Source organism: Symphalangus syndactylus, chromosome 2 (genome assembly GCF_028878055.3).
Source record: "Symphalangus syndactylus isolate Jambi chromosome 2, NHGRI_mSymSyn1-v2.1_pri, whole genome shotgun sequence".
Lineage (NCBI taxonomy): Eukaryota > Metazoa > Chordata > Mammalia > Primates > Hylobatidae > Symphalangus > Symphalangus syndactylus.
Window position 1 is genome coordinate 46,442,761 of NC_072424.2, and position 15,839 is coordinate 46,458,599.

A 15,839-nucleotide genomic window follows, 5' to 3' on the forward strand; every position below is an offset into this window, starting at 1 on the left:
CCTGCCCAACATGGTGCAACCCCATCTCTACTAAAAATACAAAAATTAGCTGGGCATGGTGGCGCACACCTGTAGTCCCAGCTACTCAGGAGGGTAAGGCAGGAGAATCGCTTGAACCCGGGAGGTGGAGGTTCCAGTGAGCCGAGATCACTTCGTTGCATTCCAGCCTGGCGACAGAGCACTACAACACCTCAAAAAATAAAAAAAAAAAAAGAAAGAAAATGGGGTAGAGTTCATTTTTTTAAAATTTATATATAATATATAAATTATTAAATATATAAAAATATATATTTTTTAAATTTATATATATATAAAGTTATATATAGTGTTTTTTTTTAGAAGTCACGTGGTCTTGCTCTGTCACTCAGGCCAGAGTGCAGTGGCATGATCATAGCTCACTGCAACCTCAGACCCCTGGACTCAAGCGATCCTCCTGCCTTAGCCTTCCTGGTAGCTAGGACTACAGGCGCATACCACCATGCCCAGCTAATTTTTAAATTTTTTTAGAGACAGGATCTTGAACTCCTGGGCTTAAGCAATCCTTTCACCTCAGCCTCCCAAAGTGCTGGGATTACAGGCGTGAGCCACCATGCTGCATCAGCCAGGGTTGTTGTTGTTTTTTTTTTTTCAGCAGAGGCACTAGCTTGTGTACAGGCAAGAAACAACATGGTGTGCTGAGACAGCAAGAGATTTAGGGTAGGGGTTAGGCAAGAGAGAGATGAGGCTGGAGAAGTAGATAGGTGCCACCAGACCACAAAGAGTATTCTAGCATTCTGTGTCTTCAGCTTTCTCGAGTGAGGAACATTGAAGGATTTTTAAGCTGAGAAACAGCTATTGTAAGGCTTTTTAAAGTTGGTGAGTGAAGTGATCACATCTTTATTTCAGAATGATTACTCTAGGATATCTTTGTCAGGAACCAAACTCAGGAAACCAGTTAACATGGGAGAACCTAAAGTGATTAAAAGGAAGGGACAGATTGAAGCAACAATCATGGGCGCGGTGGCTCACTCCTGTAATCCTGGCACTTTGGGAGGCCATGGTGGGTGGAACACTTGAGGTCAGGAATTCGACACCAGCTTGGCCAACATGGTGAAACCCCATCTCTACTAAAAATACAAAATTAAGCCAGCACTATAGGAGGCCAAGTTGGGCGGATCACAAGGTCAGGAGTTGGAGACCAACCTGGCCAAAGAGACCAACCTAGCCAACATGGTGAAACCCCGTCTCTACTAAAAATACAAAAATTAGCCGGGTGTGGTGGCAGGCGCCTGTAATCCAAGCTACTCAGGAGGCTGAGGCAGGAAAATTGCTTGAATCTGGGAGTTGGAGGTTGCAGTGAGCTGAGATTGCACCATTGCACTCCAGCCTGGGCGAGACAGTAAGACTCTGACTCAAAAAAAAAAAAAAAAAAAAAAAAAAATTACAAAAATTAGCCAGGCGTGGTGGCAGGTGCCTGTAATGCCAGCTGCTTGAGGGGCTGAGGCAGGAGAATAGCTTGAACCCAGAAGGCGGAGGTTGCAGTGATCCGAGATTGTGCCACTGCACTCCAGCCTGGGTGACAGCGAGACTCTGTCTCAAAAAAAAAAAAAAAAAGTAATTAGGAGGTCACCTGGAAGGACTTGGTGATTACTTTACTTGCATGTAGGAAATAAAGGAGAATGAGGAGTCTAGAATGACTACCAGGTTTTTGGTTTAGGCAGCTGGGGAAAATCATTTAGAGGTGGAAATGGTTAATAGTGGCAGATTAGAATTTTCATGACTCATAAATCAGGTGGGTTTTAGAGTGGAGGAATTTCAGAAAGGAAAGCCGTGTGTTGGGTGTATTTGAACAAGTGATTTGACATCTCTTACCCACCCATGATTTTGTGTGATTCTTAATGTGTGGAAAGGAAAACCTTATTAGGATAGATTACTTTGTGGACTACTTATTAGAACACTACATCTTAGAGAAGGAACAACTACCATTCTAAGTCAAGAGCTTTTTCTGACTCTAGTCTGATTTTCCTAAATTGTACCCTGAGAATTAGAGTATGTGTTAGTGGATTAGTCATGTTGTTTGTGGGTTATAGCATGGCATTGCAAAGGACAATAAGGAATTCCTAACCAATTAATCATGTGGAAGGATTATACGCAATAAAAGAAATGAAAACTGCCATCCTTTTATTTAAGTTGAATAAAATCACTGATAAATCAGTGGATGTTATTATATTAGCCAGTCTGAGATATCATTAATAAGATCTTAGCAAAGTTGAAATTAGACCTTATGGAATTTAGTTCTGCTGTTCTAATACAAGGCTTAGTTTTCTAAATGGGTATAAAGGTAAAGAAATGCTTTGCAGCTTGGGGTGTGTAGAGTCATAGGTTGATGAGCTTTGAGGCAGAGGTGGGGAAAAGGGTACAGGAGCCATCAGAACTGCATTTTATGTGTCCATTTGTATTTCCAGGGAGAGAAGTGAGCTGTAACATTCATTAAATTTTCAAAGGGGTCCATAACTTAAAAATGGTTAAGAATTACAGATACAGAGTAAAAGCACTGCTACATGGCACCCAACAACATGGCACCCAATGCAAAGTTTTAAGATTTTTAAACATAGACATCTCTTAAAATTTCTCTTTTTCCCTCTTCAGAGCTGAGAGAATTCCTGCTGAACTTTGATAACTTTTTAAATAAATAAAACCTGATTGCTGTTGTATCTAGCTTTTTCTAAATTCAAATCTAGCAAATTCAAATTACTTTTCATCAAATAATTTTTTGGCATTCATTTCATTGGTTTGCATATATTTAAGTCACATAATTACAATAATACTGACATTAAAAAGGTTTAGAACTGAGTGCAGTGGCTCATACCTGTAATCCCAGCACTTCGGGAGGCTGAGGTGGGTGGATTGCTTGAACTCAGTAGTTCGAGACCAGCCTGGGCAACATAGCAAGATCCCATCTCTACAAAAGTTAAAAAAAAAAAAAAAAAAGAGGTTTGGAGACAAACCTCTACCATCTCTAGGTAAGCTTGCAATTCATCTGGTGGACAGAAATTTATGATCTTATTGGTCAAGACTGTTGAATGTGCCGTGGATATTTTTTATAGGGAAGATAAAATGCAGAGGTTAATCTGGAAAGTCAGGTAAGTGAACGTCTTCGATGGGGTAATTTATAAATAATAGAAATTTTAATACTTCTCACAATTATAGAGGGTAGAAAGTCCAAGATAAAGACACTAGCTGATTCATTGTCTGGTAAAGGCTCGTTCTCTGCTTCATGAATGGTGCCTCTTTCTGTGTCCTCACATGGCAGAAGGGGCAAACACACACCCTTCAATCAATGTCTCTCTCTCTCTCCCTCTTTTAAGAGATGGGGTCTCATTGTACTGCCTAGTCTGGACTTGAACTCCTGGGCTCAAGCTATCCTCCTGCCTCAGCCTTCTGTGTAGCTGGGACTACAAGCCCCTCTTTCTTATAAAAGCTCTAACCCCATTAATGAGGGCAGAGCCTCCATGACTTAATTACTTCCCCGAAGGCCCCACCTCTTAATACTATCACAATGGGGAGTAAATTTCAACATGTGCATTTTGGGGATATACCACATTCAGACCACAGCAGCAAAGCTTAAGCTGTAGTAGATGCTTATTATATATTTGAATAAATAAATGAATTTGAAAGTTTTTTTTTTTTTTTTTTGAGATGGAGTCTTGCTCTGTTGTCCAGGCTGGAGTGCACTGGCGTGGTCTCGTCTCACTGCAGGCTTTGCCTCCCAGGCTCAAGAGATTCTCCTGCCTCAGCCTCCTGAGTAGCTGGGATTACAGGCACCTGCCACCATTACCAGCTATTTTTTGTATTTTTAGTAGAGATGGGATTTCATCATATTGTCCAGGGTGGTCTCGAACTTCTGACCTCAAGTGATCCACCCACCACGGTCTCCCAAAATGCTGGGATTACAGGCACGAGTCACCACGCCTGGCCTGAAAGTTTTGATTCAAGAGTGAGATGTTGTTACATTTCTGGTACAGGAGTTATAACTCAGAAATATTAACTTGTCAGGTATTGCTGTTTGTACAAGTGACCTCCTCTCTTTAGGGGAACATTTCTACTCTCTGCATTCACTTATTTGGTGGTGTTATGACCTTAGGTCTGTTCCTACTATTGTAACCTAATGAAAGGAGTGGAAAGTAGAGTTGGGGAAAGGAGTAGGAGTTGGTGATTTATGGAGCAGTGGGGCATCTGTGAGAGCCCTAGTTCCTGGATCTCACTGGTAGACCTTCAACTCAGAGAAGCATGCTAGACTTGTAGATGATGTAGGGTTTTTTGTGTCTTTGTTTAGCTTTGTAACCAATTATCTACTACTTACAGGCTAGAATGGAAACCTAACCATCATCTGTTACTTTGTTTCTATTGGTAAAAAGCCAGTTTAACAAAAGAGCATTTCGGAATGCAATTTGTTTAAGATGTTTAACATCAAGGCCTGGTAAGAACAATTGACTAGACTTTTGCCAGCTCTAAAGCATCATGGTCTATGTATATGTAAATGAAAACAAAAGGATCCTGTCTTGTTTACTTGTTTTGGAAGGAGATTTTTTTTTTTTAACATGACTGTTTATGGTGTAGGTTTACCAGGTACTTCATTGCCATAGTGCTCATTCAAAAGGGAAAAAGTTATCTGGGTGGGATGGGGGTGGGGTGGGGAAAGCTTTACTATTAATGCCATCTATGGAATGGCATTATCAAAATAGTTGAATCTAATTAAAAATCATTGGCTCTTATGCTGCAGAAACACAATCTAAATAATTTCAATGATTTTACAATGCTGATGAAACATTATTTTGAATATTTGCCAAATTAAACTTTGTGTTAATTTTAAACAGAACAAAGACAGACTAATTGTGCTAATACTTCAGGTGGTACAAACTAAAACTTTTAGTGAATGGAAAGTTTTAAATTTTACCTTCATACGCATTACAAATTTAACATTTTAGAAGATTTGGGGCTGGGTGGGAGATTGATTTTCTTTCTTTTTTTTTTTTTTTTTTTTTGAGACGGAATCTCTATCGCCCAGTCTGCAGTGCAGTGGCCCAATCTCCGCTCACTGCAACCTCCACCTCCTGGGTTCAAACACTTCTGGCTCAGCCTCCGGAGTAGCTGGGATGACAGGCATGCGCCACCACACTTGGCTAATTTTTGTATTTTTAGCAGAGATGGGGTTTTGCCCCATTGGCCAGGCTGGTGTCGAACTCCTGACCTCAGGTGATCTGCCCGCTTCAGCCTCCCAAAGTGTTGGGATTACAGGCCTGAGCCACCATGCCCGGCCTGGAGATTGACTTTTGTCATATTTTGATCTAGAATTTCTCAACATTTCAAAGATATGAGCTCATCAGAAGGTAATAAAATTATTTAGTTAACATTTTAGAGCTTACTGCCTGTTTTCTACTTATTTGCCAGTGTAGATGATTCTGTTTTACCTATTAACTCTGGTGTGATCTAGAATATGAAATGTTATTCCAGAGTAGCTATTTTAAGGTAGGTGAATCATGCAGGTATAACACAAGGTTTTCATTTTAAAATGTAACGGGATATCTGATATTCTGCTTTAGGCTGAGATTCGTTATATGTGAAAAGTAGAAAACAACTTTTAGGAAATTATAGCTTAAGGTAAAAAATTCAAAGCCTGTGGTTAGGATTAAAGGCAGAAAAATCTCTTGATAGTGAATTTATTCCTTCACATTGTGAGGTATAATGGAAGGTTGAAGCATACAAGGGGGTTGAGGTGACATATTCTGTTAGTGGGACATAAATAATAGAGAATGTATTGAATACTGAGACATCAAAGGACACTGAAAGACAGTGAAGATTTCAGCAAACAGGACAAAGCTGGGTAAAAGGATGCTTCAGCTTTTGTTACAATAATTAAATATTTAAAAGGGCAGCCATTTTATACAGTCCAAGAAGTTAAGCAGTTGCCCATTTTATATTCCAGTTTTATGCAAGCAAGCCATAGGCAAGCAAGCTGATATTAGGAATTTATATTAAGAATTTTCTTCTAGGGGTGTCATAAGCAAGTTCAAAACCGAATCTTTTAATCTCTTGGGCCATGATCATAATATTCATGATGCCCCGAAGACACTTCATGTTTGTTCTAAACCATCAAAGAAAGTATGTTCAACATAATTTGCATTGCACATATTATTTATAATCTGGACTGATGGCTTTTTACAGTAGTCAGTATCGTAAAAAGATAAACTATATAGAAAAGTTATGCACTATAGGTCTATGTTCACCTGAGCCTTAGGAAGTCGAGGCTGCAGCAAGCTGTGATCACACCACTGCACTCCAGCCTGGGTGGCAGATTGAGACCCTGTCTGAAAAGAAAAAAAAAAAAGAAAAGGTGGGGAAGTGGAACTGCTGTGAGGTAAGGCCCTGGAGTGAATGAGAGCATCTCTTCATGCTATAGAACACCCTATGACAATCTCTATTGTTCTTACTCTATAGGATTCACAAAAGGTCTTTGTTTGACAGTGTATGTTGGCCTACTGTGGGTAGTTAGTTCACTTGTGGGTAGGCTGAAGAACAGGGTCTATGCTTGTAATGGTTTTCATTAAAACACAGACCCAGGTCTCAATTTTTTATATACCTAGGCATACACATATGCACATATATCCATGCATCCTGTAAGATTTGAGTAGGAGACATTTTCAGCTGGCCATGTAATGGCAAAGTCGTATCAGTGATCTAAAAGTCAAAATTTCTCTTTGATTTTGTTTTTGGTGTTTGTTTTTGAGATGGAGTCTTGCTCTTTCGCCCAGGCTGGAGTGCAGTGGCACGATCTCAGCTCACTGCAACCTCCACCTCCCGGGTTCAAGCGATTCTCCTGCCTTAGCTTCCCAAGTAGCTGGGATTACAGGTGTGTGCCACCACTCTGGGCTAATTTTTGTATTTTTAGTAGAGATGAGGTTTCACCATGTTGGTCAGGCTGGTCTCAAACTCCTGACCTCGTGATCTGCCCACCTCGGCCTCCCAAAGTGCTGGGATTACAGGTGTGAGCCACTGTGCCCGGCCTTGTTTTTTGAGATAGGGTCTCACTCTTTTACCCAGGCTGCAGCGTACTGGTGTGTAATCACAGCTCACTGAAGCCTTGACTTCCTGGGATCAGGTGATCCTCCCACCTCAGCCTCCTGAGTAGCTAGGACTACAGGTGTGGACCATCATGTGCAGATAATTTTTTGTATTTTTTGTAGAAACGGGGTTTTGCCATGTTGGCCTGGCTGGTCTTGAACTCCTGGGCTCAAGCTGTTTTACTGCCTCAGTTTCACAAAGTCCTGGAATTACAGGCCCGATCTCTTTGATTTTGAAATATTGTATTGTCAGTGGTCATTTATGATCGTTTGTTGTTAAAATGAATTTGTTTATTTTTTATTTCTTTTTTGAGGTGCAGTTTTGCGCTTGTTGCCCAGGCTGGAGTGCAATGGCACGATCTTGGCTCACTGCAATCTGTGCCTCCCAGGTTCAAGTGATTCTCCTGCCTCAGCCTCCCAAGTAGCTGAGATTACAGGCATGCACCACCACGCCCAGCTAATTTTTGTATTTTTAGTAGAGATGGGGTTCCTCCATGTTGGTCATGCTGGTCTCGAACTCCCGACCTCAGGTGATCCACCCACCTTGGCCTCCCAAAGTGCTGGGATTACAGGCATGAGCCACCACGCCCAGCTTGTTAATATGAATTTAATTTGATTTCTTGAGTACTCATTGATGGTAGAGATTTGAAAAGCATGCTGGGAGTCAAAGTTGCAGAATTTATTGTGAATCATCATACTGATAAATCAATTAAATATGTTACTATTTAGATGCCACCATAGTGGTTTATGTCATTAGTGCATGGCTCTCAAGTTGGGATTTTTATTCCGTGCCTGTACGTGTGTGTGTGTGTGTGTTTTTTTTTTTTTTTTTTTTTTTTTTTTTTTTTTTTTTTTTTTTGAGACAGAGTCTCGCTGTGTTGCCAGGCTGGAGTGCAGTGGCATGATCTTGGCTCACTGCAACCTACGCCTCCCAGGTTCAAGTGATTCTCTTGCCTCAGCCTCCCGAGTAGCTCGGACTACAGGCGCATACCACTACGCCCAGCTAATTTTTGTGTTTTTAGTAGAGATGGGGTTTCACCATGTTGGCCAGTATGATCTTGATCTCTTGACCTTGTGATCCGTGCTCCTCGGCCTCCCAAAATACTGGGATTACAGGTGTGAGCCACAGCACCCAGCCATCAAAATATATATATTTTTAAATGATTTTAATTCTGATATTCTAGTTCAGGTTTCATAGGATTTGGAGAGTATCTGATATCTTCATTTATTAAAAAAAAAATCAGCTGGGCACGGTGGCTCAGGCCTGTAATCCCAACACTTTGGGAGGCCGAGGCAGGTGGATCATGAGGTCAGGAGATGGAGACCATCCTGGCCAACATGGTGAAACGCTGTCTCTGCTAAAAATACAAAAATTAGCTGCATGTGGTGGCGCGCGCCTGTAGTTCCAGCCGACTCAGGAGGCTGAGGCAGGAGAATCGCTTGAACTTGGGAGGTGGAGGTTGCAGTAAGCCAAGATCGTGCCACTGCACTCCAGCCTGGTGACAGAGCGAGACTCGTTCTCCAAAAAAAAAAGAAAAAAGAAAAGCCGGGCGCCATGGCTCATGACTTTGGGAGGCTGAGGCGGACAGATGACGAGGTCAGGAGTTCAAGACCAGCCTGGCCAACACGGTGAAACCCCATCTCTACTAAAAATACAGATAATTAGCTGGGTGTAGTGGTGGGCGCCTGTAATCGCAGCTACTCAGAAGGCAGAGGCAGGAGAATCGTTTGAACCTGGGAGGTGGAGGTTGCAGTGAGTCAAGATCATGCCACTGCACTGCAGCCTGGTGACAGAGTGAGACTCCATCTAAAAAAAAAAAAAAAAAAAAAAAAAGCCAGGTGCAGTGACTCATGCCACTATGCCAACTGGGCGTGGTGTTGGGCGCCTGTAATCCCAGCTACTTGGGAGGCAGAGGCAGGAGAATCGATTGAACCCAGGAGGTGGAAGTTGCAGTGAACTGAGATTGCACTACTGCACTCTAGCCCAGGCAACAGAGTGAGACTCCGTCTCAAAAAAAAAAAAAAAAAATCTTGACTTGGCACTGTGGCTCACGTCCGTGATGCCAGCACTTTGGGTGGCCAAGGTGGGTGGATCACTTGAGGTCAGGAGTTTGAGACTAACCTGGCCAACATGGCAAAACCCCGCCTCCACTAAAAATACAAAAATTAGCCAGGTGTGGTGGCAATATGCCTGTAATTTCAGCTACTTGGGAGGCTGAGGCATGCGAATCACTTGAACTCAGGAAGCAGAGGCTGCAGTGAGCCAAGATTGCACCACTGCACTCCAGCTGGGTGACAGAGTGAGTCTCTGTCTCAAAAAAAAGAAATAACAAAAAACTTTTACTAATGTTGGGAATGCTGGGAAAGTTGAAAAAAATGTTAAAATAAATTTGAGCCAGGCATAGTGGCTCATGCATGTAATCCCAGCACTTTGAGAGGCCAAGGCAGGCGGATCATGTGAGGTCAGGAGTTTGAGACCACCTTGGCCAATATGGTGAAACCTCATCTCTAGTAAAAATACAAAAAAAGTTGGCCAGATATCGTGGCACATGCCTGTAATCCCAGCTACTTGGGGGACTGAGGCAGGAGAATCGCTTGAACCTGGGAGGCGGAGGTTCTAGTGAGTTGAGATCACTCCACTGCACTCCAGCTTGGGGGACAGAGCGAGACTTCATCTTAAAAAAAAAAAAAAAAAAAAAAGTGGTATCGTTCATTTGTGTTGCTATAACAAAAATACCACAGTTTGGGTAATTACAAAGAACAGAAATTTATTTCCTCACAGTTCTGGAGGCTGGGAAGTCCAAGATTAAAGTTGCCAGTGGGTTTGATGTCTGGTGAGGGCTCCTCTCTGCTTCGAAGATAGTGCCTTGTTGGTGCATTCTCCAAAGAGCATGCTGAGTCTTCACATGACAGAGGGACGGAAAGTCAAAAAGGGTCTAAGCTGGTTCCCTCTAACCCTTTTATAAGGCACTAATCCATGCATGAGGGTGGAGCCCTCATGACTTAATCACTTCCCAAAAGGCCCCCCACCTCTTAATATCACCACAATGGAGATTAAATTCAAGTCATGAATTTTGGGGGACATTCAGTCCATAGCAGGTGGGATGGGTGACTATTTGGTGGAAAATGAAAATGGTTGTGTGTTACTTGAGTTTAATATGTGTGCAATGGTAAAAAGTTGAAAGTTGAGTCATATGTATGGTTTTCTGTTTGGTGATTTTGGGGATAAATTTGGCTTTTTAGAAGTATGGCTTATATTTCTGTAATTCTGGAGTTTAAATGTGACCATGAATTGCAGTCAAAATGGCAGGGTATAATTCGCATTGTGCTGGGGAGATTTGGTGGACTTCAACTAATTTGCCGTATTATAATTAGCTCTAGACTAGGAGATTTACCCTAGTTATTGGGCTTTAACATAGTGTTCTACTGAGTCCTGAGACTGTTGGAAAAAGTAGTGGAGATGGCCATGTTTGTTTTGTGTTTCATTTAAAATCTGCTTTAAAGACCCAGTCAGGAGTTAAGTGTCAAATCATAAAAGTAGTAAGGTTCTACAAAGTCTAAAAATGTAGGACATGTTTATAGCCTGTTCTTAAGATTCAAGCTTCAATGAAATTGATATATTATGCCTGTTGTTTCTACGTTAATCTTGTGTTCTCCTATTCTGCCATTCCAGGAACAGAAATAAGGTAGATTGTTACAAGTATGGATTTTAATTTCGGTAATTTAAATCATTAGACAGAACAACTTATTTATAAATTACCCTTTTCAAACCGACCATCATTGTTTCTGTTTGTTAAACTTAATGACTCTCCAACACAACTTATTTCACTTTACAATTCTTATTCATTGACTTTTGTTAAAGCCCCATGTAAACACCACTAGGGAGATCTGTTAATTATATAAAACTGAGTTTCCTAAATTTGCTGAGCAAGCACTACCTTGACAGAGCCTCAGGAGTATCTTAGAAGAAGGAGTGTCTTAGGATGGGAGAAGTTAGGGTACTTAATAAGGTTTTGGGGCCTGGGGTTACTCATAATGTGGTTTTAGGGCAGAAGTAAACAAGATTTGGGTGGGGATTGGTAAAATGTATAAACTGGCCTAGTTGCTGAAATAGTCACTAGGCTTAACTTCGGAATGCAGGCATTTAAGCAGAGTTACCATGCAGTAACTCTGCTTGGTAGAAATAGAAATAGACTGCAAGCTACATAGATCATTTTAAGTTTTCTAGTAGCACATTTGAAAAGTAAAAAGAAACAGGTGAAATTTTTAAAATTTTATTTATTTTTTGTAGAGATGGGGTCTTGCTACGTTGCCCAGGCTGGTCTCGAACTTCGGGCTTTAAGTGATCATCTCACCTTGGCCTCCTAAAGTGCTGGGATTATAGGTGTGAGCCACCATGCTTGGCTGAAATTAATTTTACTAATATATTTTATTTAACCTCTATATATGAAATGTTATTTCAACACATGATCAATATAAAAATTATTAATGAGATGTTTTACTTTTTTTTGTACTAAGTCTTTGAAATCCAGTGGGTACTTTACAAATACAACACATCTCAGTTTATTCTAGCGAGATTTCAAGTGCTCAATAGCCACATGTGGTTAGTGGCTACTATATTGGACAATGAAGATACATTGTTTTAGGCTGGGCAAGGTAGCTCACACCTTTAATCCCAGCACTTTGGGAGACTGAGGTGAGTGGATCACCTGAGGTCAGGAGTTTGAGACCAGCCTGGCCAACATGGTGAAACCCCGTCTCTACTAAAAACACAAAAATTAGCTGGGTGGTGGTGTGTGCCTGTAATCCCAGCTACTTGGGAGGCTGAGGCAGGAGAATTGGTTGAAGCCGGGAAGTGGAGGTTGCAGTGAGCCAAAGTTGCACCACTATACTCCAGCCTGGGCAACAAGAGTGAAACTGCATCTCAAAAAAAAAAAAAAAAAAAAAGGACATATTGTCTTAAAACATATATGTTGGAGCTGGGCATGGTGGCTCCTGCCTGTAATCCTGGCACTTTGGGAGGCCAAGGTGGGCACATCACTTGAGGTCAGGAGTTCAAAACCAGCCTGGCCAACATAGTGAAACCCCATCTCTACCAAAAGTACAAAAAATAAAAATAAAAAATTAACCGGGAGTGGTGGCGGGCGCCTGTAATCCCAGGTTCTTGGAAGGCTGAGGCAGGAGAATTGCTTGAACCCTGGAGGTGGAGGTTGCAGTGAGTTGAGATGGTGCCACTGCACTCCAGCCTGGGCAACAAAGTGAAATTCCGTCTCAAAAAGAGAAAAAGATCTATTGTCTTAGAACATATATGTTTGAGCTGGGTGTGGTGGCTCATGCCTGTAGTCCTAGCACTTTGGGAGGCTAAGGTGGGCAGATCACTTGAGGTCAGGAATTCGAAACCAGCCTGGCCAACATAGTGAAACCTGGTCTCTACTAAAAATACACACACAAAAATTAACCTGGTGTGGTGGCGGGCTCCTGTAATCCCAGCTACTTGGGAGGCTGAGGCAGGAGAATTGCTTGAACCTGAGAGGCGGAGGTTGCAGTGAGCCAAGATCGCGCCACTGCACTCCAGCCTGGGCAACAGAGAGAGACTCTGTCTGAAAAACAAAAACAAAAACATATATGTTTGAATGAGCTGTTATTTAAAACAATTTGAGCTTAGATAGTTTGTGTTCCGTGTCATGATTTGGCACAGTTTATCTGTACCGAGTCATAGTTTCTGTTTCTATGTGGTTTCTGTTTCATTTCTCACTTTCATGCATAAATCTGTGATCTTCCATTAACATGCCATTATTTTTTTTTTTTTTTTTTTTTGAGTTGGAGTCTCGCTCTGTCGCCCAGGCTGGAGTGCAGTGGCGCAATCTCGGCTCACTGCAAGCTCCGCCTCCCGGGTTCAGGCCATTCTCCTGCCTCAGCCTCTCCGAGTAGCTGGGACTACAGGCGCCCGCCACCACGCCCGGCTAATTTTTTGTATTTTTAGTAGAGACGGGGTTTCACCGTGGTCTCGATCTCCTGACCTCGTGATCCACCCGCCTCGGCCTCCCAAAGTGCTGGGATTACAAGCGTGAGCCACCGTGCCCGGCCCTTAACATGCCATTATTAATACACATATACAGAGATATCTATAATTTACAAAGACAATGTAAGAGTTTTCTTGGATAGTTGATAAATTATCTACCAGACTAAGCCTTCACTTCCAGTAGGTATTCTGTTTCATCAAATTTTCTAGACAAAAATTGTCTAAAAGTGGCTGAATGCTTATATTGTACCACCACTGTTTTTATTTTATGTGGTGCTTTCTTTATAGCTGACAAAAGCATTTTACATATATTCTCACTTATAAGATATTTCATGGTATTTTCTTTGAGCTTTCATGTTTATAGCTTTTATTTATTGATTTATTTTTTGAGATGGAGTCTCACTCGGTTGCCCAGGCTGGAGTGCAGTGATGTGATCTCGGCTCACTGCAACCTCTGCCTGTATTTGTATAAGTCCCGGGCTCAAGCGATTCTCCTGCCTCAGCCTCCTGAGTAGTGGGATTACAGGCATGTGCCACCGCGCCTGGCTAATTTTTGTATTTTTATGCAGACTGGGTTTCATCATCTTGGCCAAGCTGGTCTCGAACTCCTGACCTCAAGTGATCCGCCCGCCTTGGCCTCCCAAAGTGCTGGGATTACAGGCGTGAGCCACCACACCTGGCCATATTTATAGCTTTAAATGAAATTGTTTTTATGTAGTATAGATGTTATCAACAAAATTATAACATTATTCAAATGGAGAGTAGTTTTTAAAGTCATCATATATTCATTGGAATTGAATTATACCCTCAGTTTTTCCAAGAGACTACAGATTGTTCAATAGTTTATGTATTACTCCTTAAAGTATGTTTAATATTTTTCTTCCTTTCTTTTGGTTTCCAGCAACTTTCCTATCCTGCATTATTTCAAAATAATTGCTATTAATTTTTTATATACATTCAGTTCCACTTAGTTGAATGCAATGTATTTGCCACTTTCCTTTTTCACCGTTTCATAGTTTGCTGCCTGTAATCTCAGCACTTTAGGAGGCTGAGGCAGGTGAATCATTTGGGGTCAGGAATTCGAGACCAGCCTGGCCAACATGGTGAAACCCCGTCTCTACTGAAAATACAAAAAATTAGCCAGGCATGATGGTGTGCACCTGTGGTCTCAGCTACTTGGGAGCCTGATTTTACTTTGGTTCATTATTACTTCTTCATGAAGACAGAATTGAGGTCCCTTCTGCTTCCATACCATAGTTGATGACCACCTTCATTTGTATCTTTATAGCATCCAGGTAAGGTAGGCATTATTGTTATCCACATTTCTCAAATGAGGAAACTCATACACAGGGAGATTAAATAACTTATTCAATTCTATTGAAATCTGAGTGCTTACAATGTGCTGTGATTTAAATCTTTTTATTTTTATCTAACTGCAGAGCAGCAGGGCATTATAATTCTGGCTACTACAGGTCATCCCAATGAAAGACTGATTATTTTGGGTATATAATTATATAAATAGTAAGTTCTGTCTGCTTTTTCCTTTTCATTTCTTCTTGGCTTCTCTTTCCTTTTTCCTTCCTGAAATTGTTCCTTGAAATTCCACTTGTTTTTTGAGACGGAGCCTAGCTCTGTCGCCCAGGCTGGAATGCAGTGGCAAGACCTCGGCTCGGCTCACTGCAGCCCCCGCCTCCCAGGTTCAAGCAATTCTCCTGCCTCAGCCTCCTGAATAGCTGGGATTACAGGTGCCTGCTACCACGCCCAGCTAATTTTTGTATTTTTAGTTGAGATGGGGTTTCACTGTGTTGGTCAGGCTGGTTTCGAACTCCTGATATTGTGATCTGCCTGCCTCAGCCTCCCACAGTGCTGGGATTACAAGCGTGAGCCGCTGAAATTCCACTTTTGAGTCCTTGCATTTGGAATGTTGTATATACCTGATGGTCTCATTGAAGGAAGATAATCATACTACCAGTCTTCTTGCTTATTGTTTCTGCCTCTAAAAAGTCTTTTTTTTTTGTTTTTTTTTTGGTTTTTGAGACAGAGTTTCTTGCTCTTGTTGCCCAGGCTGGAGTGCAATGGCGCGATCTTGGCTCATTGCAACCTCTCCCTCCTGGGTTCAAGCAATTCTCATGCCTCAGCCTCCCAAGTAGGTGGGATTACAGGCATGTGCCACCACGCCCAGCTAATTTTTGTATTTTTGGTAGAGATGGAGTTTCACCATGTTGGCCAGGCTGGTCTCAAATTCCTGACCTCAGGTGATCCGCCTGCATCAGCCTCCCAGAATGCTGGGATTATAGGCGTGAGCCATTGTGCCTGGCCTAAAATGCAGTAAATTAAGATGGTTCAGTCAGAATTTCCAAAATGTCTACATCACAGGATTTTTTTTTAAATAACAGCTTTATTACTGTCAAACGTTAGTGCTAACAAAATTTTTCCAAGTATGCTCAGGGCTGTTTCACTCTTTCTTCATTTACTCCACATGTTTATTGGGAACTTTAATATGCCAAGAATTAAAGATAAAAAGATTAAGTGAGGCATAGTCTCTGACTACAAGAAGCTAGTGATCTAGTTAATAGATGATGATTATATAATGAGGTAAATGCAATGACAGAGCCATATGCTAGGAATTATGGGAGAACAAACAAAGGAGGAGTCAAAAAAAGCTGTCAGGCTGGCAGTGGCTCCTGCCCTGTAATCTCAGCACTTTAGGAGGCTGA

The 15,839-nt window shown here is 41.6% G+C and overlaps 1 protein-coding gene across 11 annotated transcripts in view; it reads left to right on the forward strand.

Moving 5' to 3' along the window:
- Positions 1 to 15,839, forward strand: part of CPEB3 (cytoplasmic polyadenylation element binding protein 3) — a 249,785-nt gene that overhangs the window by 67,489 nt on the left and 166,457 nt on the right. The window contains exon 3 of one of the 11 annotated variants that reach the window (XM_063629959.1): positions 1,721 to 1,729. The exons of the other annotated variants lie outside the window; for them this stretch is intronic. Within the exon in view, the coding sequence (XP_063486029.1) occupies positions 1,721 to 1,729 (9 nt within the window). The remainder of the gene's footprint in view (positions 1 to 1,720; positions 1,730 to 15,839) is intronic. 11 annotated transcript variants of the gene reach the window in all.